At 42.2% G+C, this 25,935-nt stretch overlaps 1 protein-coding gene across 2 annotated transcripts in view; it reads right to left on the bottom strand.

Annotated features, from left to right (window-relative positions):
* The window catches only part of Adcy2 (adenylate cyclase 2), a 332,154-nt gene that overhangs the window by 55,055 nt on the left and 251,164 nt on the right, over positions 1-25,935 (bottom strand). For both annotated transcript variants that reach the window (XR_007592202.1, XM_050144723.1), the window contains exons 11-15: positions 24,174-24,217; positions 20,139-20,219; positions 18,707-18,776; positions 15,870-15,967; positions 1,045-1,129 (exon numbers count right to left, since the gene is read on the bottom strand). Coding sequence is in view for 1 of the 2 variants with exons in the window: in XM_050144723.1 (XP_050000680.1) it covers positions 1,045-1,129; positions 15,870-15,967; positions 18,707-18,776; positions 20,139-20,219; positions 24,174-24,217 (378 nt within the window). In the remaining variant the exon portion in view is untranslated. The remainder of the gene's footprint in view (positions 1-1,044; positions 1,130-15,869; positions 15,968-18,706; positions 18,777-20,138; positions 20,220-24,173; positions 24,218-25,935) is intronic.

Here is a 25,935-nt window from a genome sequence, read left to right as displayed (position 1 = left end):
CTTAGGCACAGAGGTATGAACTGTTATTTTTAGAACAGGGTTGGATTTGGAGTGGAGCACAGTGATCGTTCTAGCACTGGAGGCCAGAGAGGTGGGCTGCAGAGGGCTCTGGGGGACAAGGAAAGGGAGAGTGGGTCTGTGCTTTTCTACACAGGTAAGACTGTGGATCATGGCAAACCATGTATATTCTTATAGTAAGTATTTTGTGGGCATGGATGCTTCGCCTACACATGTCTGTACACCACACGCATGCCTGGGGCTCAGTTTAGGTAGCCTCTCCTGTTTTCACCTGTGCCCATGAAAATGAAACACTGGCTTATTGCATGTCTCCTTACTGGCTTTTCTAAGGTAGCTCTCATAGTTCTCTGGCCAGCTAGTGACACTTGTTTAATATGCAAAAAAATAAATGAAGAGATAACTTTTATATCCCAAACTCATGTTTAGTTAATATGTAAATTATGAAACTGTACAATGGTTGATTTCAAACACAAATAAATGGTATCTTTTTTGTTAGCTTCTAACTTTTTATATCTTCAAATTAGATTTCAAAGGTGTGTTTAAAAATACTTTGATAATTACCCTTTTCATAAAAACCTTCTGACACTTGCATTCACTACTACAAATAGTCTGAAACTCAGAGATGATTTCCAAACAGCTGGCAAACAGATGAACAAAAGCATGAGTCTTTGGAAGTGACACTCATCTTTGCTGGCTGCAGTGGTCCACATCTATATCCCCAGCTATTTGGAAAGCTGAGGCAAGAGGATTCTAAGTTGGAAGCCAGTCTGGGCTACAGCGTGAAGCCCCATCTCCAGGTATAAAAAAAGCCACCTAACATTGTAAGAGCTGTTAAGCAAGTGTGTTTGTTGTCTCTGAGATACTTCAGTTTATACCTGAGACTCTCTTTCCCAATAGCCTGAAGGATGCTAGAAACCACAGTTCTTCAAATATCAGTCAACAATCCCCTTGTTGCTGAAAAACGGAAGTAAGCCATTTCAATACAATCAACACACTCTCCAAAAGTTCTATGTTGGAAGCACCTACCAAAAGCTGTCCAGCGAAGCAAACAAAGAGGATGAAGGTGAGGGAGAGAAACGCAGCTCCAAAGGAGAAGCCAAGGATGGACGTTCTACCGGGAAACAAAAAGCAACAGGTTAGCGTGGAGGTCGTGTCTGTCACTCTGGAAAGCAACAGCGACAACACTTTCCACTTAGTTAGGATGTGACTAAACCAGACTTCAACCATTAGTATGTATGTATGTATGAATGCATGTATGCATGCATATATGTATGTAGGCATGAATGTATGTATGAATGCATGCATGTATGTATACACATAAATATGTGTATTGTTTGACTATTTTATGCTCTATTTATCCATTGCATCTCCTGAGTGGCCTCTTTCCTGCTCCGGGTGCCCCAGAAGCTACTGTTTCTATGGCTGCACCATGACCACCTTGAGCATCTCACCCTACATCCTACTGGTGTCTTGGAGACACTGAGTCTCCAGTCTCCTCCATACCTTCCACCCAGATTCAACTTTATTCCACATAGACACTGTTAGGTGTCTCCCAAATTTCTTTCAGGATTTCACTGGACAGGGCATGCACATGTGTGATCGAGTCAACCAACATGTGGAAGCATCCTGCGATCACATAAAAAGCATGTCCAGTTAAATCTGTCCAGACAGCTTTCAGGCTCACATAGGAGAATGTACGTCAGGGCTGTGGAGAAAGCTTGGTATGGAAAAGCACTTACTTGTAAGGACAAAGACTAGAGTTTTCATCCTCAGCACCCAGTAATAAACCAGGTGGGTGTGGAAGCCATGTTCCTAGCACTCAGAAGGGATAGATAGTGGATCCCCGGGACAAATTGGCTCATTGGGCTACCTGCATCAGTGAGCATCAGATTCAAAGCAGAGATCCCTTCACAGTGAATAAAGTAGAGAGTGATAGAAGACACCCACTGTTACCATCTGACCCCCATATGGACACACACATGCATGTGCCCACAGGTGAGGTCATCCACACACATGTGAGCACATACACTCATACGATACACAAACCCACACAAGAAGAGGAATTTTATGTATGTCTGAGTGGTACTTTCAATAACTCAAGAATTCACAATCTTAACTATGCTATTTAATACCATGCTAGAAGAGTTCAGCACTAAGAGAGGGGCAAAAACACCATGAACAATTGCAGATGAAATTCAAATGGAACACCCATAGAAGGTCAGATATAATCTGAGGCCACCGTGGAAGCTGGTGCCAATGCAATTGGCTAGAAATAGAGCAGAAACAGATAAAAGCAGCTCTGAAGAGAAGAGAACCCTCCAGACGGCAAGGAAGGGAATATAAGAACCAGATACAAATGAGTAAGTACTGGTGTGGGAGAACTGTCTGTATTCTGTCAATCATATTTTAAATAAATGCTGATTGGCCAGGCAGGAAGTATAGGCAGATCAACCAGATAGGAAGTAGAGGCAGGGCAATGAAAACAGGAGAATGCTGGGAAGGAGAAAGCCCATTTCTCCGCAGTCTAGCCTAGACCACCGAAGAAGCAGGATGTGATCTACCCCGCTGAGAAAGGTACTGAGCCATGTGGCTAACATAGATAAGAATAATGGGCTAATATAAGTTATAAGAGTTAATAAAAAGCCTGAGCTAATGGGCCAATCAGTTTATAACTTATGTAGACTTCTGTGTGATTCTTTGGGACCTTGCTGGCTGTGGGAACTGGGCAGGAAAGAAACCCCAACAAGCCTGCTCCTCATGTTACAAAGTACAATTGCAATCACCCTGCAAGAACACTCCCTGAGCCCCAGAAAGAGCAATGGAACAAGCAGTTAATGTACTGAGCAACACCTAAAGCCCTCACGATGGGGCACAACCTTTCAATCCACTGTCTCACACACCTATGCTATTTCAAAAGATGATTATGGGGACCAACAAGTGCTGTAATCTTCAGTTCAAACTGACACTTGGGCATTGAGTCAGGGTGCTTTAAAAGAAGATCCTTATAAGTTGGTGTATGTGTATCCAATCTAGATTGTTGACTGGCATCATGGCCCATAGCAAGCTTCTATTACACAAAAAAACCTGAGTAAAGATCAGAAGAGCAAAGCTAAGCCACTAGAGGTCAGGCAGTGGTGGCACACACCTTTAATCCCAGGATTTGAGAGACAGAAGCAGAGGGATCTCTGTGAGTTCAAGGCTACCCTGGGCTATACAAGATTAATGAAGAAACAAATCCATGTGGTGGTTGCTCACACCTTTAATCCCAGTCCTAGGGAGTCACACACCTTTAATCCCAGCACTAGAGGGAATATAAAATGAGAGGAGAGAGAGGCTGTCTGCTTAGTCTGTGGTTGCCCAGCCTTGGTAGAGGTAAGACTTCTCTAGTGGCTTGGCTGCTTTGCTTTTCTGGTTTTCAGGTTAAATCTCAATATCTGTCTCTGTGTTTTTATTATTCGTGCTACAACTATGTGCTCCCTAAATTCCCTTATCCAGAACATTATCCCTTCATAGAACATGTATGTATGTATGTATGCATGTATGTATGACATATGTATGTATATATGTATGTGTGTATATATGTATGTATGTTTGTATCCCTATTGGATCCTGTGGAATTGGAGTTATGGATGGTTGTGTGCTACCATGTTGTTCCTGGGAACTTGGATCCTCAGCAAGTGCAATAAGTGATCTTAACCACTGAGCAATCTTCAGCCACAGTGAAATTATATTTTTGACTGAGATCTGTTTTTATTCATCAGCATTTATAACTCTGCTGTGTCTGTTGGTTCTGTTTCTTGAATCACTCTTGATAATGCCACTAGGAAATTATCTATTTTATTTGGATTTTTGAAATTATAAAAATTCCACGTAACACCTACAGTATAATTCTTTTCTTTTTTTAAAAAGATTTATTTATTTATTACATATACAACATTCCTTCCATGTATGTTTGCAGGCCAGAAGAGGGCACCAGGTCTCATTATAGATAGCTGTGAGCCACCATGTGGTTGCTGGGAATTGAACTCAGGACCTCTGGAAGAGCAGTCAGTGCTCTTAACCACTGAGCCATCTCTCCAGCCCTACAGTATAATTCTTACACCTAAGGTGCAGGGATCATTGCGGCAAAGAGGGTGTCAAGATTGTTAGAACCAGATGAATGGGAAGTTTGCTGTGAGATTGCTTTCCTAGAAATGTCAGAAAAACCACACCCAAGAAGTCTCATCAACATGGATACCTACACAAGACCTGAACAACAATACTACCAGCCGACATGCTAACAGAAAGAAAAGCTCATGGGTTCTCAACGCTAGACAATGGGGGAGGGCTGAGGCAGAGAAACAGTCTTCCCCAGGTTATCCAATACCACATGGTCGACCAAGATCATATACATGCAGATAACATTATATGGGTTGAGCAGGTTTTTATGTATTTAGGAATATATCTATAGGCACAACAGCAATTAAAGAAAAAGAAGCCATGACTTTGACTGAGAATGAGGGGGAATACACAGGAGGAGATGGAGGAAGAAAATGGTAGAAGGAAAATCATGTAATTATAATTTAAAAAATAAATACAAAAATCCTAGGTAATATTTTCCTATAATTTAATAATTCACATATTTGAAATAATTTAGTCTTATGTTATTTTTTCTAAAATCTGGATGAGTCTTGAAACCACATATTCTTGCCAAACTCAAAATTGAGTTTTTGTTTCAGTATTAAGACTATGATTTATGTTAATTTTCTACATTTTTAGCTTCTAATTCAACTGAAAATAACTTTTTTGAAACTTATACTGTTTGTTTTTCTTAAGTGTTATTTATAACCAATATTTTATATTTTCTAATAAATGCATTTAAGAAAGGTCATAAATATTCCAACAATTATTCTTTTAATTAAATCCTATAGCTTTTGATCTATAGCTACTCATAGTTACTCTTCCCTGTAAAATTTATAATTTCAATTTCCATCTCCTTATAATATGAGAATAATTAAAAACACGATTATTAGATTGTGCAGACTGGCTATTTTTGGTTGGCCCTCGTTATCTCTAATTCCATTATATCGGAACAGAAACTGAAGCTTCTGTTTTTCCCATTATGATAATTTATTTTTGCTCTGTGTGTGATAAATATGTCACATTTCTACTACGTCTTATGCTTTTTAAAAATGCTATATATTTTACTTATTGTTGGTAATGAAGTGTGTTAGCTAAAACTCCGAGAGAGCCTGAGAGTCAGACTTGCACCGGACTGGCAAATGTTAGAGTATAATAGTATTTTCCTCTAAGACTCTGGACCTTCCAACACTTTCTTGTCTTTCAAAGAGACACTGGAGTACACAGGAAGTTATGAGATTCCATCATAAAACTCAAGGCTCCAAGGGAGGGAAGTGAAACACAGTCTCACACAGCTGTCACCTGTGAACCGCAAGGACCAGCGGTGTAGTATAACCCTATGGGTGCAGCAGTAGTATAGCACTGTAACACTAGGAGCTACACCCATCACGGCTCACCAGTAGGACCGCCCAAGCATGAGCTGAAGACGGGGAAAACGTGTCTCAGCCCTCCACAATCGACACGCTAATGTGAACCGGGGAAAACGTGTCTCAGCCCTCCACGAAGGCAACTGGAAAATAAAGCCGTTCATTTGAATTCGATCATGCCTAGAATTTATATTATTGCAGCTTCCTCTTCTGTGGTCTGCTTCCTGGAACTTTGCCTTCTTTGTCCTGCATTTGCCATACCATTGCTGATCTCCAGGACACAGTGCCATGTGACCTTGGATTTGTATCCTTGGGCTTCTAGGCTCTTTTTAAAGGTGGGATGTTTTTATCCATGCACATTTATAAAATGTGTTAATACTTGAGTAATTCTTTCCTCTTGTTTTCTAAAAATGTTTGTTGAGATTCACATAAAAATATTTGGGTGTAGACTTTCTCTTGTAGGAAGATTTTTAAAGCAAATTTAAGTAAATCAATAGATAAAAAAATACAAATCAGTAGATACAAAAATATGGGATACTTATTTTATCTTATATAAACACTTTCAGTCTCAGGAAATAACAAAATTCCTAATGTATTCAGGTGGTATCTGTAAGTACACAGTGAGTTACTTTCTCCCTCACTGTTTGAGAGCTTTGTGTTAATCTCCTCTGTATTTATTTCCTTTTATCAGTCTTGCCACTGGCTTAGGAATTTTTTAAACCATTTTTTAAAGCCAAGTTTTTGTTTCATTATTTTTTTCTTAATTATTTTCTATTTTGTTGACTTCAAAAAATATTATTTATTTTCCTTTACTTGTTTGAGTCTAATGTGTTCATCTCTTCCTGCCTCCCTAAACTGGAAACAGTTAAATGATTAGACGTTTTCCTCTGCTCTAATGCAAACATTTTTATTCTAAAATATTAATAAGATTCATATATTCTGGACAAATATGACAAAAATAATAGAGTTCATAAAACTCCATTATTTAATGCACCATAGTACACTGCAGTGCACCAAGATTTACTTGAAAAGGAGCTTAGGAGTGCTTAAATTATACAGTAAGGCAAATATAGTAAGACAAATAGAGTTGAGAATCCAATGCATAACTATGTCTAATATTTTTGATAGTATCACATCAGTCTTGTCTGTGAGAAATACACTATTGGTATCCATGTGTGCTCTGCTGCACAACGGCCACAAAACTAGCAACACACAGTACAGCTCTCTGCATTCCAAAGACTTGGGTGCTGAATGTTAGTGTGGACTGGCCACCTCTACCTTTGAAAGTCTATCTAGGGTCCGATGGGTACACAGTATGTTTTACATAGGATTCATTGTATTTTATAAACACACTTGTGCCCTTTATAGATAAGCGGTTAATTAAACTGTATGTGAAAATTCTTTGTATAGAACTGTTTCTTGGATTTTCTTTGTGTCCACAATTTTTTTTAAAAAAATATTATTCATTTGTTTATTTAATTTATTCACTTTATACCCCGACCACAGTCTCTCCTCCCTCCTCTCCTTCAGTCCCTTAATGCTTTAAATTCATAATCTCTACCCTTCATCTACTTTATTTGACATATTTCACATATTTTAATATATGATCTGTTACTCTTTAAACATTTAAAATTTTCTCTTATGATTTCCCAGTGGACTTGTGATTTATTCAAAGGCAAATAGCCTAGGATAAGAACACGCAGGGATATTTTAGATATTTAGATACTGTTGGTTATTTATTATTTGATTTTGGTATTTCTATATATCAGACTCCAAGATTTTAACTTTTTATAACTTATTTCAATCTTTTTCAGACCCTTTGATGGCTTTCCTGAGTTTGTATAATTTATTTGTCAATATTTCATGTAAAGTTGGAGAAAATGTGTTTGTAGTTTGGTTTAGTGTTCCATAAAACAATTACCAGGAAGCTGACAATTTCACTCCAATACCCATCCTTCTTTGTAGAGAAAGGAGTAGACCAAAGATGCTATGCAAGCTGCCATGGAAGGAAAACAATCAATTTTCCTATCTAGTTTGAAAGTCTACAGTCACAATAATGACCAACCTTGCAAGATACCCTCAATTTTACAATAGTGGCAGATTCATCTCGGGGTTAACCAATAGCTAGCTGTCTAGTTACACTTAAGGTCCACTCAATAGGAGGGAATTCATGTCTAGTACTAAAACCGAGCCAGCTTCCAGTTTGCTGGAGAGGTCACAGACCCTATTGGGGAATCTATGAATATCATTTTCTAAATTCTCATAGCAGGAAACATTGTCCCAGATGTCATTTCTATTTATGTAGACATTTGTCTCTTCTAAGGTTATTAGGTACTGAATGCCCGTGTGGGATGTGAGCAGATTGCCAGGATGGAGTTAGTCTCCAACCATAAGACGTTCCTCACCAGAGCCTATCTATGCTGCCACCCTGAGAACAGATGTCTGCTTTCTAAACCCTTTGAGATGAATTCCTGTTGTTTACAAACTATGACTTCAATGGTCCTCTGTAATAGAAGACACCAGGGAACAAGAAATACCACGAGTCAGGGCAGTGGTTGGTCCAAAGCTCTTAATTACTACCATTTATCCAGCTCATTCTTTCAAAAGCATGCCCTGGCCCATTAAGCGTACCAAGATGTTTGTGCAACTTAATCAATTTCAATTAACATTCTTGTTGCAAAACTGTTTCTTTTAAACACATGCGTAGAATTGATTTATATACTTACTGAAAAGTAAGTTTGACTCTTCCTTCCCATGAAGCAAAAGAAATTACACCCTTTAGTGATGATGTTTGACTTTGCCACTTTAATCAGTTACATTGTTACATTCATGGAAATTTCAGGCTGATTGGAGACAAGTCCTTTCCCCTTCTATGATTTTGCCTTCATGAAATACAGGTGGCCCTAACAGAGACGGAGTCGCTCATCTGGGGGCAGAATAACTCAGCAGAAGCATATTCCCTCAGCGCCTACAAGTCATCCTTATTATAAGCCACTTCACTGGATAAACATGGATGCCTTTCTCTGGAACTTCTCTCAAGGTGGTAAGACACGGGCCTCCTTTTCCTCACCACCCGGCGTATCCCCCCAGCTTGACTATCCCACCTCTATTCAGAACTTCTGAATGGCACCCATCAAGAGGGGACAGATGACAAGTTACCATGAAACAACTGGAACTCTCCTGTAGAAGTAAGTGGAACAGCTTCAAAAGGAAAGAGACTTCAGCAGCAACCAAGAGCAGAGAAGAAGCAGAAGTTCAGGACAGGGAAAGGAATTCACGTAGTCTTTGCCCCAGAAGCTGGCTCGCGGGTGATTAGACTCAGCTTTGAGGTCTTCACACCACGTGAAGGTCCTCAAGTGTGGGAGAGAGAAAAAGGAGTGCTGTTGGCTAGCAAAATTTCTCTTCATGGCTATCATACAGACCGAAGGTTTGAATTTCCCAACACGGTTTATCCCATGGAAAGCACACATGCTTTCTCACTGGCTAACTCCCTTCCATGGATGCTAACCCTTTCCCGAGACTTAACGTCTACCCCAGAAATTAATTTTCCAGATTGTATTTCAATGTAACTTCTAGGATTCCAAAGCTCATAGACTTCCTTCCTTCCCACAACACAGGCACCTGGTGTCTAATATATGCGCACATCCTTGGTGTGAAAAATGAGCCCTGCTATCCACATTTTTTCCTCAAATCTTCCCTTCCACGGATGCTTTCCTTCTGTAGAATGGTAGGGTATTCTTGTAGCTTCTCAAACAAAGCGCACAAACAGAACTCTGATAATTTTCGCATCCACAAAATAGCCCTCTGATAATTGTCATATCTAATGAAGCAGCAAGAACCATCTGCATGGCTCTTTATAATCCAGCTCAGAATGGGACCATTTTTATCCCATTCACGCAAACCACCGCATCTTACTTGATCATGTTTCTTTCCTGCTCCAGGAAAGCAAACACATCAACCCAAATCACATCCAGCTCATGACCTCTGGTTCAAATCCTCCACGGTGTCTTGAAGCACTGGGCAAGAGCAACATAGCTCTTACGGTGGGCGTCACCATAAGCTGCTGAGACACTGTTTCTCTTAGCTCATCACACGCCTGCTTTCCTGAGGCATGCTCCAGCTTCTGACTTCCCATCAAAGCAAATGGCCTCTACTGTAGTTACTCCCCATTGCTGATGCCAAAGAAATCGAGTCTACTTCTACTGGGTATGAATGATGCTATTTTCAGATTGTTGTCTTTTATTTCCTCTTTTGAGATAATTCTAAAAAATGGCCTTTTGAAGAAACTATTAAAGAATTACTGAAAATATATCTTTAAGTGAGTAAGGAAATTGACAGAGTCTAAGTAGAAATAATCATTCTGATGTTGCAGTTTTGCTATTAAATTATCCTAAGTGAAGTATCATTATTATTAGCTTAGCTTAGAATAATGAAACACAAGATATCTAACTAAACATTATTAGAAAAACTTACCCTTGCTTCAATAATTTTAACAATGCTTGGTTTAATATAATCATTGAATCTGACAGATAATTTGAATAAAATAATTGAAACATGCAAAAATGCTCTCTGTGTTTGAATATTATTTGGTCTTAAAATAAGTGAGGTAAAATTATACATATACAGTGCAGGCAGAGCAACCCTGCACAGAGGAGTCAGTTGATAATTTAATTAATTCTACTCAAATCCTGAAACTAGAGCCAGGTTTCAAAATTTTGGCTGGGTAAAGAAGGTTCCAGAACCTCTTTTCGAAAAATGACCATTTCCAATTAAAAATCCCGTTAGTCATTCATTAGCTCACCCACTCATCCTAATCATTGCTTGCCTTTTTTGATTTAGAAAAGATATAGCAGAAATAAGAAGGTGAACCCAAAGAAAAACATATAGTCATCCTCCTGGATATTAACCTTCTTCAGGCAATGAAAGGAGACAGAGACAGAGACCCACATTGGAGCACCGGACAGAAATCTCAAGGTCCAAATCAGGAGCAGAAGGAGAGAGAGCACGAGCAAGGAACTCAGGACCGCGAGGGGGGCACCCACACACTGAGACAATGGGGATGTTCTATCGGGAACTCACCAAGGCCAGCTGGCCTGGGTCTGAAAAAGCATGGGATAAAACCGGACTCGCTGAACATAGCGGACAATGAGGACTACTGAGACCCCAAGAACAATGGCACTGGGTTTTTGATCCTACTGCACGTACTGGCTTTGTGGGAGCCTAGGCAGTTTGGATGCTCACCTTACTAGACCTGGACGGAGGAGGGTGGTCCTTGGACTTCCCACAGGGCAGGGAACCCTGATGGCTCTTTGGGCTGATGAGGGAGGGGGACTTGATTAGGGGAGGGGGAGGGAAATGGGAGGCGGTGGTGGGGAGGAGGCAGAAATCTTTAATAAATAAATAAATAAATTTTTTAAAAAAGGAAAAGATTTAGCAGGTAGTAGATATACCTGCCTTGATTTCTAATTTACCCCATACCTATTATTATCAAAATACCACACCATGTCCCATGTTTGTACAATTATCACTTAAAATACAAAAACTACAAATACACAGCTATCCACGCATATGAGAGGGAGTGCTGATGAAGAAGCAAGCTTACTCTAACACGACGAAGTCAGAAAACAAGCCAGGGCACGCCAAGCAAAAGGGAGATGTACGAATTTTAGTGAAAATGCTTCACAGAGCGCAACAAATTATTCTTCACACAGATTACATAAGAAATAAAATTATTAGACACAAGAATGGCATCAAACTCTGAGGGTCAGTGAAGCCTGACAGACCCAAGGGAACCCGGGGCTGGCACAGTCTATTTAGTCTGAGATTTAACATCTACCACAGTAAGTGATGTGTCCAGGAATTTGATTCATTGTGAGCTGGAATTGAGATATAGTTTAGGGAGCTCAGGGGCCATGAAGCGCTGTACCACCAGTGAGTAGAAAGCAGGCCTGGAGATCTTGAGGGAAGAACACCATCTCCAGGACCCTAAGTGGAAAGAGGCATCATAGATATTCAGGATCCCCAACCTCATTTTGGGCCACAAACACGCAATCTCCATGACTTACTATGCAGCCATTTCCACCTAGAGATGTAGCCAAAGGTGGTACCTCCAACAGGTGAATCCCAGAGGTACCTGGCATCAAAACCCACCTCATGATGATGCCATTATAGCCAAGAATGAATGAGGTGACTGTGAGCCAGAGCCCTTGCGATGAAATCATGTCTAAATTAGAAACAGTGAAAGGAAACACCTCCATGGGATAGTCAAGAGACCAAATGGCGCAATCCATCTGTTTATGAGCCATAAGTAATAGAATGAAAGCAGCGATATTGTTGCAGCAGATAAAAGTAATATTCAAAATCCATACGCAAAATATAGAACTGCATATATCAAATGTCATAGTTTCATGAGAACCCAGTAGACACATATTGAAATTATAAATCTAAGATGGGTATGGAACCTAATCTAAGCGAAGCACAACCATTCAAAGCAGTGGAACCTGAAGGAAAAACTGTGCAGACAGCAGCTGGAATCAAAAACACACTGTACAGTTAGGAGCTCTGGGCTGGAAGGGAAGCAATGGGCATAGAGACAAAAGCAGGCAGCTCAGCAAAGACAGGAAAGGCCACACTGTCACTTAGGTGCATAGGAACAGATGCCCATTTACAAAGAAACTGGAAGAGACGAAAGCCCTGAAAGAACCCAGAGAAGGCAGGTTTCCTACATGCACGGGATGAGACCGCAATGATAGGGAATGTAATGCATTCCCCGCAGAGTCCACGCTCCAGAACCAGGAGAGGAATTAAAGAACTGAGCGATGCTTTAAAAGTTAGGGATATGGGTCCAAATAGTAGCACTTAGCACAAGACAAGAGATGCAAGCACTCGTCAGCAAATACAATAAAAATATAAAGTGAACAAAGTATCGTTCACATGAAGGAAGACTGCACCAATTAAAAAGACAATGTAGGAAGCACACCTACGTCCACACAGTGCCCGAGGAAGGATCCCATCTACAGCATTTGGAAGTCTGTGCTGTGAACACTGCGGTGGTTGTGACATCACTCTCTGTCCTTTGCTGTGGCTTTGAAACAGTTCAAAGTTAACATTTAAATAGAAAGAGACAGGGCTACTACAAAGAAGAGTGAAGAAAGAAAGGCAATACAGCATGATTCCCGAGGAGGCAGGGGCCAGAGTCTGGGCTGCAGGAGCCTTCCTCTTGGCTTGCATCTGCCAACACCAGTAGGAAAGGTGGCCTGTGCGGACTCCACAGGGCTCATGCTCAGTGGTTAATATGGGATGAGGGAATGGGTTTTCCTTGGGCACATCAATATATAGCAGACCAAGAGAGAAGAAAATCAAAACCAACACTGCAATATGGCAAGGTGATGTAATGTCATCTTTTTTTTTTGAATTTTTAAGAATTCTTATTTGCAATGCCTTTCTTAAACCTGAGAACTATGAAGTGTTTTGTTTTGTTTTTTCCTGCTCAGTCTTTGCCTTCTTTAGGGATGTTTTTAAAACAGACATTCACGGTTCCAGCTCCTTCCAGAGGATGACAGCCCCTGCGTCACTTAGGATGTGGGCTAACACAGAGGCTCAAGCAATGGACAGATGCAGGAAATGAACTTAGGTACTCAACAGTAGCAGTGAGGGCCCAGTTCCCTGGGTGATCGTGATTCCACCAGCATGCCTCTGCTCTCTGGCAGTCTGCGTCGAGGACGAACATTTCTCTCATGTACCAGCTGCTGCAGGCCTGGTACTAGAAAGGAATTTAATTTGTTGGCATATCTGAACGGAAGGCTGGTCAGCTGACAGTGGGAAATTTCACTGAGGATTTTTTTTTTAAAGCAGAGGAGGGTGCCTTTGGCTCATGTCTGATGATGTTAATTTGTGGGAAAAGAGGAAATCTGGTGGGAACCCCTCCAACACTGGGGAGACAGCTGAGGAACTGTACACATGAATAATGCCTTGCCTTGCTATTTCTCCTATAAACGCCATTGTGTTGGCTCAGCGCCCAGGACAAAAGCCTTTGCAGTATAGAAGGGAAGACAGCAATTGATTCTAATTGCTAAGCATCTTCGTCTGATGCTTAATCTCAGCAGTCCAGCTGCCCACAAGTCCTAGCTGTACTTCACAGGATAAACTGCAGCACACCGCTGAATCTCGGTAGATTGAAAATGGCTTTTTTTTTTTTTTTTTGGCTCCTACAAAATAGGCAGTGACAAGAGAAAAACCTATCTCAGAAAATCTCTTCTATATCCATTTATTATAAGAATGATGAGTTTCTCAAAACTTGATTGACAGTACAAAGCGAGAGTCATCGTCTTGGAAGACAGCCATGCTAAGAAAGTGTGGGACAGAGTGTCCTTTAGGAACCAAGATGGTGAGAGCGGCAGACAGAGACTGAATGGGCAGCTCAGGGCAGAGACCCCACAAGCAGGAGGGAGATCTGGGCCCTGAGCAACTCTCCCTTGGTTCCGTGTAGGGATGTGATCAGTCCAGACACTGCCCCTGTCTGCTGAACGGCTCTGGAAGGACCTCTAGTTTTCACAGTGGACATGGACTGTATCTAGTCCCCCTGCCCCGTTTCAGCACCGCTCCTAAATGATGCTCCCTCTTTAGATAGAGGACTCCTAGAGAAACCTTTATTGGTGTTCTGTTGGTGCTTATTAAGGATGGTTATTCCCCTTCCATGGGACTGGAATCTGTTCCTCTTTGTGGATGGAGACCTAATATTTTAAGCTACCAACACCACACGCGTTCATCCAGCTGGGCCTGTCAATCACCCGACTAGCTGTGCTAAAAGGATGGGAGGGGTAATGGTCTGCCCTTCATCTGACTAACTGTACCAAAGAGATGGGTGAATAATATACTTTTCCTTCTCAGAAGCTCAGCCCTCAGTATAGCCAGTCACTCAGAGAGCTCTGGGTTAAGTTTGCCTCATTTTCTGAATTACTCAGAAAATGTAAGTTTTCCCTTTCTCCATCTCTCTCTTTCAGACGCTGGCCAAAGCCCAGGCACTTAGGGCACCCCCAGTCTTCCCCTAAAGTACCACCCCCAACATTTCTATCCCCTAAATGGCTTACAAATGGCACAGGCTTCACTCTTTTCCTTTCCCAGCATTTTCCTCCAGGAATTTTCCAAGAGTTAATGCTTACCTGTCTTCCTTTTCTCTCCCAAACTCTAATAAACTTGTCTGCAAGCTTTCTTCTGAATCTGCTCTTAAATTCTTTCATTAACGAGACTAGTAACTCTGAGATGGGCCACCAAGTCTCCCCAGTTTCAATAGGATGCTTTCTTGTGAGCAGGTGGAGCCTGACTGGACCCATCTGAACGTATGGGACAGATCCCCTGCTTGGCTCAGATGCCCCCTTCTGTGTCTCCTTCTCTCTTACGACCACCTGTACCCTGATGTATAACAGAGGGCACATTTAAGACAAAAGAGGGGTGCACAACTCAGAGAATGTACAAAACAACGGAGGAGTAGACAGGCCAGGAGCAGGTGTTGCCCTTTTATCTGGCAATGACACGGTGTGTGCACACATATGCACAGGCACATGCATGCTCTTTTGTGTATGTGTGCTGTGGACACCGGAAGTCGACACCAGGTACCATCCCCTCCTGCTTTCCACATTAGCATTTTGAGACAGAGTCTCTATTGAACCTGAAGCTTGTCACTGTGGCTAGAATAGCTGACCAAAAGATCCTAAGATTCACCTGTCTCTGATCCCCACAACCAGTGCTGAGGTTGAAGACCCCAGGAAGCACCTGTCTTGGATCACTCCCAGTTAGCGCTGGGGCTGCAGGACATGCTGCCAGAGTGAGATTTAATGTGGGTGTTTGGGCTCCAAAGTCAGTTCCGCATGTTTGCTCAGTAAGCCCTTTCACACCAAGCCAGCTCTCTTCAGCCCTAACAATGGCATAAACAACATTAGAAATGACATCGATTCGTCTGGGGATTGGGCATATTGGTAGAACACTCAATGCACATGCTTGCTTGCGGCTCTGGGCTTGGTCCCCGGTATTGCAAGAAATCGGAACACCTTGCATTTGAGCTCTTTGTACCTAAAATACATTAGCCTAATTTTTCTAGACTGGGCATCAGAATCATACCAAGATCAAGGAATAAAGGTTAAATGTACTTATAAAAAATTCTATAATGAAAGTTAGAATAGAACAGCCATATTGGAAACCCAGTATTATTATCACAACACCATAGTTACCTCCTCACTACTGTGATATGGTTAACGGCCCCTCTGTTGTTCGTAAACTAACGTTCTTGCATATCCTTTAAGTAAACCCACGCTCCAATGGAGAGGCATACCAGCTGGGAATCCCAAGCGGATGGGCTTACGGACTTACTTTGGCAGCACAAGAATCTGGACAAGGAAGATGCAGAGAAAGATGAGGCAGGCACAGGTCACGTAGTACTTGAACGCCGGCAGTGCAGTGGCTCGGTACTGGGGAGGAAAAGGACACCGTGAGGAACGGTTGGTGGAAGCTGCGGAGAAGAGCTGCACACAGCAGCTTCACTGTATCGGGACAGGGGGAGGCTTGCGAATTGCAGATGTTGGCAAAAACAAGCTATGGCTGCCATCTCAGGCAGTCAGAGTCCTCCGTCCAGATGAACGCCGAGAGGCTTACACAGGCCGCAATGCATGAGTGCACATGCTGGAAACCCACTTGTCAGGCCAGGAAGGAAGGAAGCACCCCAGCAGGGCTCAGTGGAGCATGCCTGTGCCCCATCTCCCTACTCCAGCACTCTGTGGGGGAAAGGGAATGATTTAAAAGTAGTAACACTTTTAAAGGGCACCAAGAAAATGGCAGACACATGCAATGCTTGCATGTCAGCATCTTTCTTCATTGCGGACCTCATTGCCGCTTAAAGTGCTGGATGAAGAGAGAAGAATGGTGTGTGGGGTTGGTTCTGAGGCCGGCCTAGGGAGCTTCCTTTCTCTTGCCCAGCGCCATCGGTAGGGGCCCTGTCTGCGGCGCAGGACGACAGACTGACAATGCTAGTTGCTCCAGGATTGCTCCCCGTTGACTTAGGAACACAAAGCCAGACACCACTGCATCCACGATGATGGTGGTGGGTGGCCGTGACAGCGTCTGTTCCTAATTTACAACTCTGAGTGCTTTAGGTCCTGAATGCCCAACCCTGACGACAGACCCACAGTGAGGCAGGAACCACTTCTGTCCCTGCTTCTGCCTGAAGGAACCGCAGAGCAGAGTTCATATTAATATTGATGAACGATGTTCAGGGACTCATTTAGTACGAAGCCCTGGGACCTCCATCAGGAAGACTGAAGGCAGCCCTCCACACAGGAAACTCATAACAAAACTAAGGGAGACAAAGTTTTTGTGAACCGGCACCGCGACTTCTTACAAATACCCCAAGGTTCTGTTATCTGTACGGGTCTAGCCTGTTTCCCAAGTTAAGAAGAAATGGATGCAGTCCTTGGATTTGAGCCATTCAGGTTTTGGTTCAAAGACGGATCTCCCCTAGGTCTCTTGACGATTCTTTGTCCATACACCTTGCTGTATTCTCTCCCCTTTTCCAAGAAGTAAGAGATTGAAAAGTGCCAAAATCCCAGTGTCCTCCGAAATTTGCCTTCGCATTGGCATCTGCAGATGTGTACACATGGGGGGTGTGTGTGTGTGCACAATTACTCAAAAGCTGCATTCTTAATGACGATTGCCTTCTCCTTATTAGAATGCCTTTCCTATTGAATTTGGTGACTTAATAGCCAGGACGATTTGCATGCTGATGAAGGCGCCGCATTAGCATAATTGCCAGAATGTGATTAGATCCCGTGCATTATGTTCTTCTTTATCTTTGAACGTCTTCAGGGCTTTGTGTAGAGATGGGATTCTAGCAGGAAGGGACAGTGCAACAGTTCAATAATAAACGGTCTTCAGGATCTGCTAGCATCACTCAGGGGTTAAGACGGTATAAGTATTAATTGGGCAACAATCTGCCGACAGAGTATGTTACTGATCTTCTTGATCAGGCGCATGGGGAAACGCGTGTGCCTGTGAAATCCAACTTTCGTGGACTTTGAAAGGACTTAATGTTTGACGTTTTCTTTCTGTTTCTATGGAACAATGATGTGAGCCTTCTGGGCAGAGTTTTCATAATAGTCGAGCATGCTGCCACTAATCTAAGCATTTTGTTCAACCTGAGCTTGTAAGTATGTGTTTGGATGATGGACATGACCTCTGAACCCTACTCTTTCTTTGGATCAACACAAACAAGAGGTGAGCAGGGTGCTGGTGACCAAACAGAACCACACATCCTTCCTGGGGGTGATTGCTTTGTAAATCTGTAAACGTCTCACACATGTGTTGCTAATCTGAGCCTAAACCAGCTCATTAAGAGTCAGGGTGCCGAAGTATTTAGATGCAGCAAAGTTAAAAGTTTAAGTTTTCTGGTTTCCTTAATGCAGTAGCTAGATGTAAACCCCAGACTTCTATCAACCTCCGAACAGTTTGTGGAATGATGCTGTCAACTTATTAGGAATGATTTCCCCCCTGGTTAAAGCAATGGTTCCCAACCAGTGGGCCTTGACCCCTTTTGAGGGCTGAACATCCCTTTCACAGGGGTCATCTGAGACCATCAGGAAACACTACATTACACTTCATAACAGTAGCAAAATTACATCTATGAAGTAGAAATGAAATTAATTTTATGGTTGGGGGGGTCACTACAACATGAGGACTGTATCAAAGGGTTGCGGCATATCCAGAAGGTTGAGTACCACTGTTTTAAAAGTTTTCCTGAGAAAATTTCACACTCAGCACAGTCAAACATTAGCAATTACATTCCCTGTTCCTTCTGAATTTCAGCCATGCATCATTTACTACCAGATGTGCAGAAACTACCAGAGGGCCAAAGAAAGAATCTGGCAAAAAGGAAGGTGCGAAAGAGTGTCTGGGAGTAGTAGAGCCAAGCCAGGTGGTCCTGACCCAGGTAGAGGTGGTGCGGATTGAGGGGTACAGAAATCAGAATGCCTTAGGTATAGGTCTGAAAGCACTGGTCTGAAACCATCAAAGAACAAATTCAATAAAAGTTTCAAAGACAGATATTAGTAAAGTATTTAATTGAAAACTATATTAATATCCACCCAGTTTGATGAATGAAATCAAAACTACTATTTCAGAAAGGAAATCAGACAGCTTTTAGAGAAAACATGGCTTACTTCTTTCTCTATGTTTTTGTTATAGAAAAGCAGGGAGATCCTCTGAATGTCTTCAGACTTGAGCCATTGCCTGGAAATGAGAAAGACAGAAGACATCAACCAAGCATCTGGAGACACTCACAAAAAATAACATACCAGCATTGTTCTTTCTTGGATGTAAATCCTCCCAAACTGAGTATCATTTTGGTGTATAATGACAATGACTAGTTCCGATACTATAAATGGCTACACATGTAGCCAGATCAATAAAAGTAACATGCACAGTCACACAAGGCCATTCTGGAAAAAGTCACATATTATAATTGTCATATTAAATTCTAACTAAAGTTAGCCAAATTAAATAGCTAAAAGAGAATCCATCCAAGGAGAAGCCCATGTCCGCACTTCATTCACATTCACCCCAAATCCTTTTATTATCATCTTTCTCATCTCAAAAGAGAAAAAGCCATGGCAGATGAACTTTTCAAGAGAAATGCTAAAAATAAAGATTTATGTGCAGGAATTGCTGTCATCTGTTGAGTTAAGGGTCCTTTGGGCATATTCCTAGGAATGGCATAATCGGGTCATATATGGACATATCTTTAGTTTTTTTCAGCAACCTCCACAGTGATTTCCATAGTGACTGGATTCATTAGAATAGAAATTTGTTTTGGGGGATCAAGGGAGAAGAGGCTGAGGAAGGTGAGTCCCCCTGGCACGGGTGAGTCCCCATGACACAGGTGAGTCCCCCATGAATCAGGCAGTGTTCTCTGCAACATAGATGAGGGCCTGTGTCATAGCTGACTTTACATGGCACAGCAAAGTCCTTCTGTGGCACAGGTGGGTTCCTTTATGACATAGATGAGTTTCACAACAAATCTAAGTTTCTCCATAATTATTAACTTTAAAATATGTAACAACAAATAAATACAGGCCACGAATTTGAGAGAGTGAGCAAGAGGATACATGGGAAGAACTGGAGGGAGGTAAGGGAAGGGGGGAAATCGTGTAACTTAAAAAATAAAAAATAAAAGCAAAGTATACAAACTGACACAGATCTTTCTCTGTGACTCCTTACCATGCTGTTTGTTGCTAAGTAACTGGGTGGCCAGTTTTTAGGCAGAACTTAATTTTTTTTCCTTTTTTAAAAATTTATTTATTAAAGATTTCTGATTCTTCCCCGCCACGGCCTCCCATTTCCCTTCTCCTCCCCCAATCAAGTCCCCCTCCCTCATTAGCCCAAAGAGCAGAACTTAATTTTTTTATAGCATGACAGAAATCCTATTAACAGAACCTACTACGAAGGGCGCCGGGGGAAACTGATGAACCGTTTGAGACATTCGGGTTTGCTATTGTAAGGATGGCAGTGTTGGGCTGGAGACGCTTGGAAAATATTCCGTTGCATTAAAACATTAGAGTTTGGAATACGCTGACTGAGAATAAAAACACTCACTTCTGTGCGTTGATCCCATCAATGGCTTGGATCATCCTCTCATTCAGTTCTTCTTCAAATCTCTTTTTCTGCGACTTAGTTCTGTGCGGAAAGGAAACATTGCGAGTGAGAATGTTAGTGTGAAGGTAAATGCCGGTTTTCACGGTAACTAAGCATATATTCACCTATGGACTGAATACACTGACCACAATGCTTATGATGGGAAGCACATCGACTTCCTCTTCTGCGACACTCACTAGACTGTCAAATCACCACCAAGAAGAATATGTGGTGTTTGATATGAAAAGATCTTCCTTCCCTAAGTGATGTCCTAACTCTCAACTTACAGCCCAGGTGGATTAAATCACACCGGCTGTAGAAATAACCCTAGAGAAATTGGATTGTGTTAGTCATTCCTGTATTTGAAGTATTTCTCAGCCAGTTTCCAAGAATTTGCAGAGCTAGTCTTTATTTAGACATTTCAGAGATTCACTTCATATAATATATTTAGTATAATTGTTGTGCTTAGATGTAAGTATTCTGCGGTTGGCAAAAGTCACACCCACATAGAGCCTGCTTCTGTTTGTGGACTTAAAGATTACCACACTTGTCTTGGGTAAGGTGACCTTAAGCCATAAAAAGAGTTCCTAAGTGAACTATGCTAACTAACAGTGCCCTCCCTACTCTGAGAGGTAGACAATTCACATAAAAATGGTATAAAGGAGATGGTGAGGTTGGCATCTATTTTAGAAGTTCAATACCTACTGGAAAAATTAAAGGCATAGGTTGGCCCTTGCTGGCCAGTTTAAATGAGGTCATGCCTGTCTTCAGACACATGCATCAACATGGTTCAGTACTAAATGGGAAGATCTAATCTGGAACAACACCGGCACTTTTCTGAGGTCCTATCTGCCCATATATATAGATAAGAACACTAACAAATATGGCATGTCACACTTATCGTTTATCTGTAATTAAATCTCAAAGAACTATCAGTGAGACACAGTGATGTGTGTATTCCCACACTCTACATTTTGACTTTGTGTCTCTCTCTGCCACTCTCTAAAAGGTCAAGTGCAGATTTCATTCTAAAACAAAAGTGTCATGAAGTGATCCAACTATACACATCAAGCCAATTCAATTATGAGGTTTAATTTTACCAACTTCAAATCCATTTGCAGAAGGCAGACTGGTTTTGGTCCTATTTTATTTAGGTTTGGTACTGGGGTCTCACAGTGCTGTATGCAGGATCATCCTGTGTTCTACCGCCAAGTCTCACCTCCATCCTTTCTGCATATTTTTTTTTAAAGTAAAGGTCTTTAGCAATCATCTGGCGGGGACATGCACCCTCATTAACTGGCCCCCAGTGATGTACTTAGACCCTCTTTTAAATTTCCCAATTCCACGATGAGGCTGGAGTTTCTGGACTTTACGTTGGTGGTTTTCTTTTTCACAGTCTGGCCAAGTCTATGGAAATTGCGCTGTTAACTTGGGGCTCACAGGCAAATGTACCTATTTCCTGAGCAGTTGAGCTACGGTATTAGCTCCGTTAATCTGCTCAGGGCTAGTGAATAATGCCTGTGCAGGGTTCACCATGTTAAATGCAATACAAAGCAGCCACCAAGTACAGGTTCTGAGGAGTAATTTCAACTGACTATCTGCATAATGATCCTGCTGTAGACACAGATTTCTCATTTGTGTGACCTCCACCATGGAGAGGACAAGACACCTATACACCTATAACACCTATATACCTATAACACCTCTACCCCTATACATCTATAACACCTGTACACCTATAACACCTGTACACCTATAACACCTATACATCTATACACCTATAACATCTGTACACCTATAACACCTCTACACCTCTACATCTATACACCTATAACATCTATATACCTATAAAACACCTCTACACCTATAACACCTCTACACCTATACACCTATAACACCTATAACACCTGTACACCTATAACACCTATACACCTGTACACCTATAACACCTCTACACCTCTACATCTATACACCAATAACACCTATACACCTATAACACCTGTACACCTATAACACCTGTACACCTATACACCTATAACACCTATACACCTATAACACCTATACACCTATAACACCTATACACCTATACACCTTGGTGGTTTCACTCACCAACACTTATTGATTGACTTTGTCCCCTTGGTTCAGCAGTTCTGATTTCTCTGTCATTTCACTGGCCCCTGACACTGAGCTCAGTTTCCCCACTGCTCTGTGCTCCAATCCCTCTTTCGAATGCGTCAATACTCATCTAGGGTTTTTCCTTCTCAGATCTGTCCAATGCATTCCTTAGCAAATCCACTTACAGAGGCATAGGAGTTGTCAGAACAACTCAGTGTAAAAACCTCAGAGAAGTTTGTAGGGGGCCATGTTACAGAGCTCAGATGTGGGAGGAAGCCCTTTGAACCTGACTCAAAAGCTGTGTTCTCCCCACATGCTTAGAGGCCAGCAAAGGTCAAGAACCACAGACAAAACAGGGACAAGTGTACACGGGGACCTTCCTAACCAACCAGGGTTTTGGAGGCATGGTGACTGGGTGCTGTATATAAAATCAAGTCCTGGCTTCAGCTCTGGTAGTCATGAGACTCTTGGCATCTTCCTGTTCCCCTGTGTCTCAGGTTTTTTCCCTTCATAACAATTATGTAAGAGTATCTGCCCCATGGGAACGCAGCTGGTATGAAATTGAATTTTTTCTGGTGTTTGAGATAAAATGGTAGCATGGCCTTCACTAGATTCCCGGTTACGCTCATCCCAGAAGTCACCTCCCTGCTCGGTGCTGGGCTCCTATGAAGCATTTCCTACTCTATCTTGTCCACTGATGCTGAGCTTCAATGTGATAAATACAGAGAGCAAAAGTTTCTCAGTGGGGCTGTTCACACACATGTGAGCACCCCACCAGCCTCAGGCAGGCGATGCCTTCTCAAGGTACCTTAGAGACACAGAGGTACCATATAATCTTCTGAAGATTACTTTGAGTTCGCTTTAACATGGCACAGATCATGGAAAAACATGTTTCAAAAAATCACAAGAGCTTTATCCACTTCAGAACATAAGGAAGAAAGTATTACACTTCAATGCTAAAATTTCAAATTTGCAAAAATACAAATTAGAGTAAGTTGCAATAGTCATATGGAAGGGTTCTGGGAAAACAAACGGGCTTGACAGGTGTGTTTACTTTGCACTTGGACACATTGCATATTCTAGAGGGAAATATGTTGAATCCTACATTTTTCTTCCATTTTGTACACGTCAAAGGCAGTCTCTTTGAAGGAAACGGAAAGCTGCCTTAACTGTTGTGCCAATATCTTACATTGATTATTTCAATATTAGAGTAAAATGGAAGACAGAGGGGTGTGAGGTCAAAAATGTAGTGAGCCCCAGGGGTTCAGAGCACGCGTTTCCATTGCAGAGGACCCAGGCTGTGTTCCCAGCCCCCATGTGCTAACCATCTGGGGCTCAATCATTCTCTTTTGGCCTCTATGGACACTACATATATATGTAGTGCACCTTGATACATGTATCTAAACGCTCACACACATAAAGTTAAACAAAAAGACAGCAATACGATTTTATTGTGGATAGTGGCAGGATGCGTGAGAAAATTCTTAAAAGGATTTTCCATTTTGAGCAGGGTGGGCAGCTTGGGTCACTTTTGGGATTCAACACATAGATTCTAAGCAGCAATTGAAAAATGTAAAACAATTCAGGTTTTTAAAAACTCTGTCTCTACTAGGAAGAGGGATTTCAAGAAAAAACTCTATCCCCAGCAGACAAAGAGTTGAGCAGGTGGTGTTTTCCTTCTCTCCCGTGCTCTCTCTCAAGCCTAATAAGAACACACTAATATTCTTATTTTTAGAAGCTGGAAGTAATTTGATAGGGCTCTTTATAGGAGCTGCTCTTTTGGAAGACATCTTTGAAATAGCTCTAATTGACGATAATTACTCTCAGATAAATAACAAGCAATATGCCTTTAGAAATTAAACTGTCAATGACAAGCCCTACCTTAAGGTGCGATTTTGAAAATTATGTTGACCCATTGGCACATCCTGCAATTAAAAACAAAGAAACTCAATTAGTGTCGAAAGCGTCTCTCAGGAAGACAGGGGTTATGATCCTGAGATGGGACGTGTTTCTTCTTTTATCATGGCAAGTATGGTTTAAGTAACTACGTGATAATCCATATGAGGAAGAGGGCTTATCATAGACACTTAAAATGTTGATGTAATGCACATTGGGGTGCTGGGAGTAACAACATGATTTTGCATTTTAAAAGTTTGCAATCTTGAAATGTTTAGATTTTGCTTTAAATGGTGACCCCCAGAAGCCCTCAAAAGAGTTGTTGTAAGCTTGCAGTCACCTGGAAATATCACACAAATAATAGATGGTCTTTAAAACACAAGAGGAGCTCCAAACATTCGCTGTCCATCCAGGGACTGATCCCTGAACCAGATCGTAAGAAATGGCACCACGGGTTCAATGTGTGGACTCAAGGGACAATGGGACAGGTGGGAGAAATATCACATGACCAATTGGAAGTTCCAGAAAGAGTGGAAGGGAGACACGGCTCAGGGCTGGCAGGTAGATACCTCACTGTGTAATAGCAGCAAGAGTTCAAAAGCCAAAAGACCACAGGAACACTGTGGAATTAATGTAAAAGCTGGAACAGTGAATTCAAAGAAACTCGATTTCATGCTTCTTGTGACTGGGAACATTGATTTTAATTGGCAACTGGACACAGGAGTCCAGAGATGCCGGTTCTAAGTGTCCTAAGGGCTGGAAGACACCGGATGCTGCAGGCCTCCCACAATGGACCCCTCTCCTGATGATTTCACCCTGACCCTCAGCTCCCAACGTCAACTGCAGCCTCCAGTTCCTACAGCTTCAGGCTTGCACAACCACCCATGGTCTTCCTTGTTGGATGGAAGTATGCAGAATATACGTCAACTTGATGGTGGTTATAGAAAGGTCTTGATTTTCCATCTTAAATAACCCGACTTCCCATGCAGTGGTCACATCAGTGAATCACCATTCTCCAGCTGTGGGATGCACTGGGGGCGCGGACCCATGCCACCATCGAGTCTCCTTTGCTCCCCCTTCCAGGATGGCCGTGAGTGTGCTTCTCACGGTGTCTGCTGCAGTCTCAGCGGGAGAGGACACTGCTCTGCCTTGGGGACTCTGCAGTCCTGCTCTGTCACTCCAAAGCATTCATCTTTGTCGCAATCCTCGCTAGTTTAAGACACCCCGAAAGGGTCACGCAAGCTCTTCACCCTGTCAGCCCACCTTAGACAGCTTCCTTTGGCCAGGGTTGATGACTCCCAGTCACACCCGCCTCCCCTCCAGCCCCAGCAGACGCCACACTCAGTCCCCACCTTAGACAGCTTCCTTTGGCCATGGTTGATGACTCCCAGTCACACCCGCCTCCCCTCTCTCCCCAGCAGACGCCACACTCAGTCCTCTGAGGGACTTGACCTTGCCCTCCTGCCTGCTCTTCCGGTCTGTTCTGTTCTTTTCCCCGAGACTTTCACACTCATCTGCCTAAGGCAGACACCATTTACTCCCTGATCCACTTAAGTTTACCTTCCTCACGGGGCTTATTGTACTTGAAGTAACCTTATTTATTTATCTTGCTCCACTGTGATCTCCCCTGCCCATTAGAAGGGAAACTCTAGGGACCTGCCCCACACGGTCTCTGCTGACTGACCAGTCACAAGCTTCTGCTGCTTTATATCGATTTTTAAGTTAAGTATGGAACAACAATTAATGA

The sequence above is a fragment of the Alexandromys fortis genome, unplaced genomic scaffold (assembly GCF_014885135.2).
Source record: "Alexandromys fortis isolate MF-2015 unplaced genomic scaffold, M_Fortis_MF-2015_v1.1 scaffold_52, whole genome shotgun sequence".
Taxonomy (NCBI): Eukaryota; Metazoa; Chordata; class Mammalia; order Rodentia; family Cricetidae; genus Alexandromys; species Alexandromys fortis.
The sequence above is the reverse complement of the archived record's forward strand: the minus strand, read 5'-3'. Positions and strand labels throughout refer to the sequence as shown.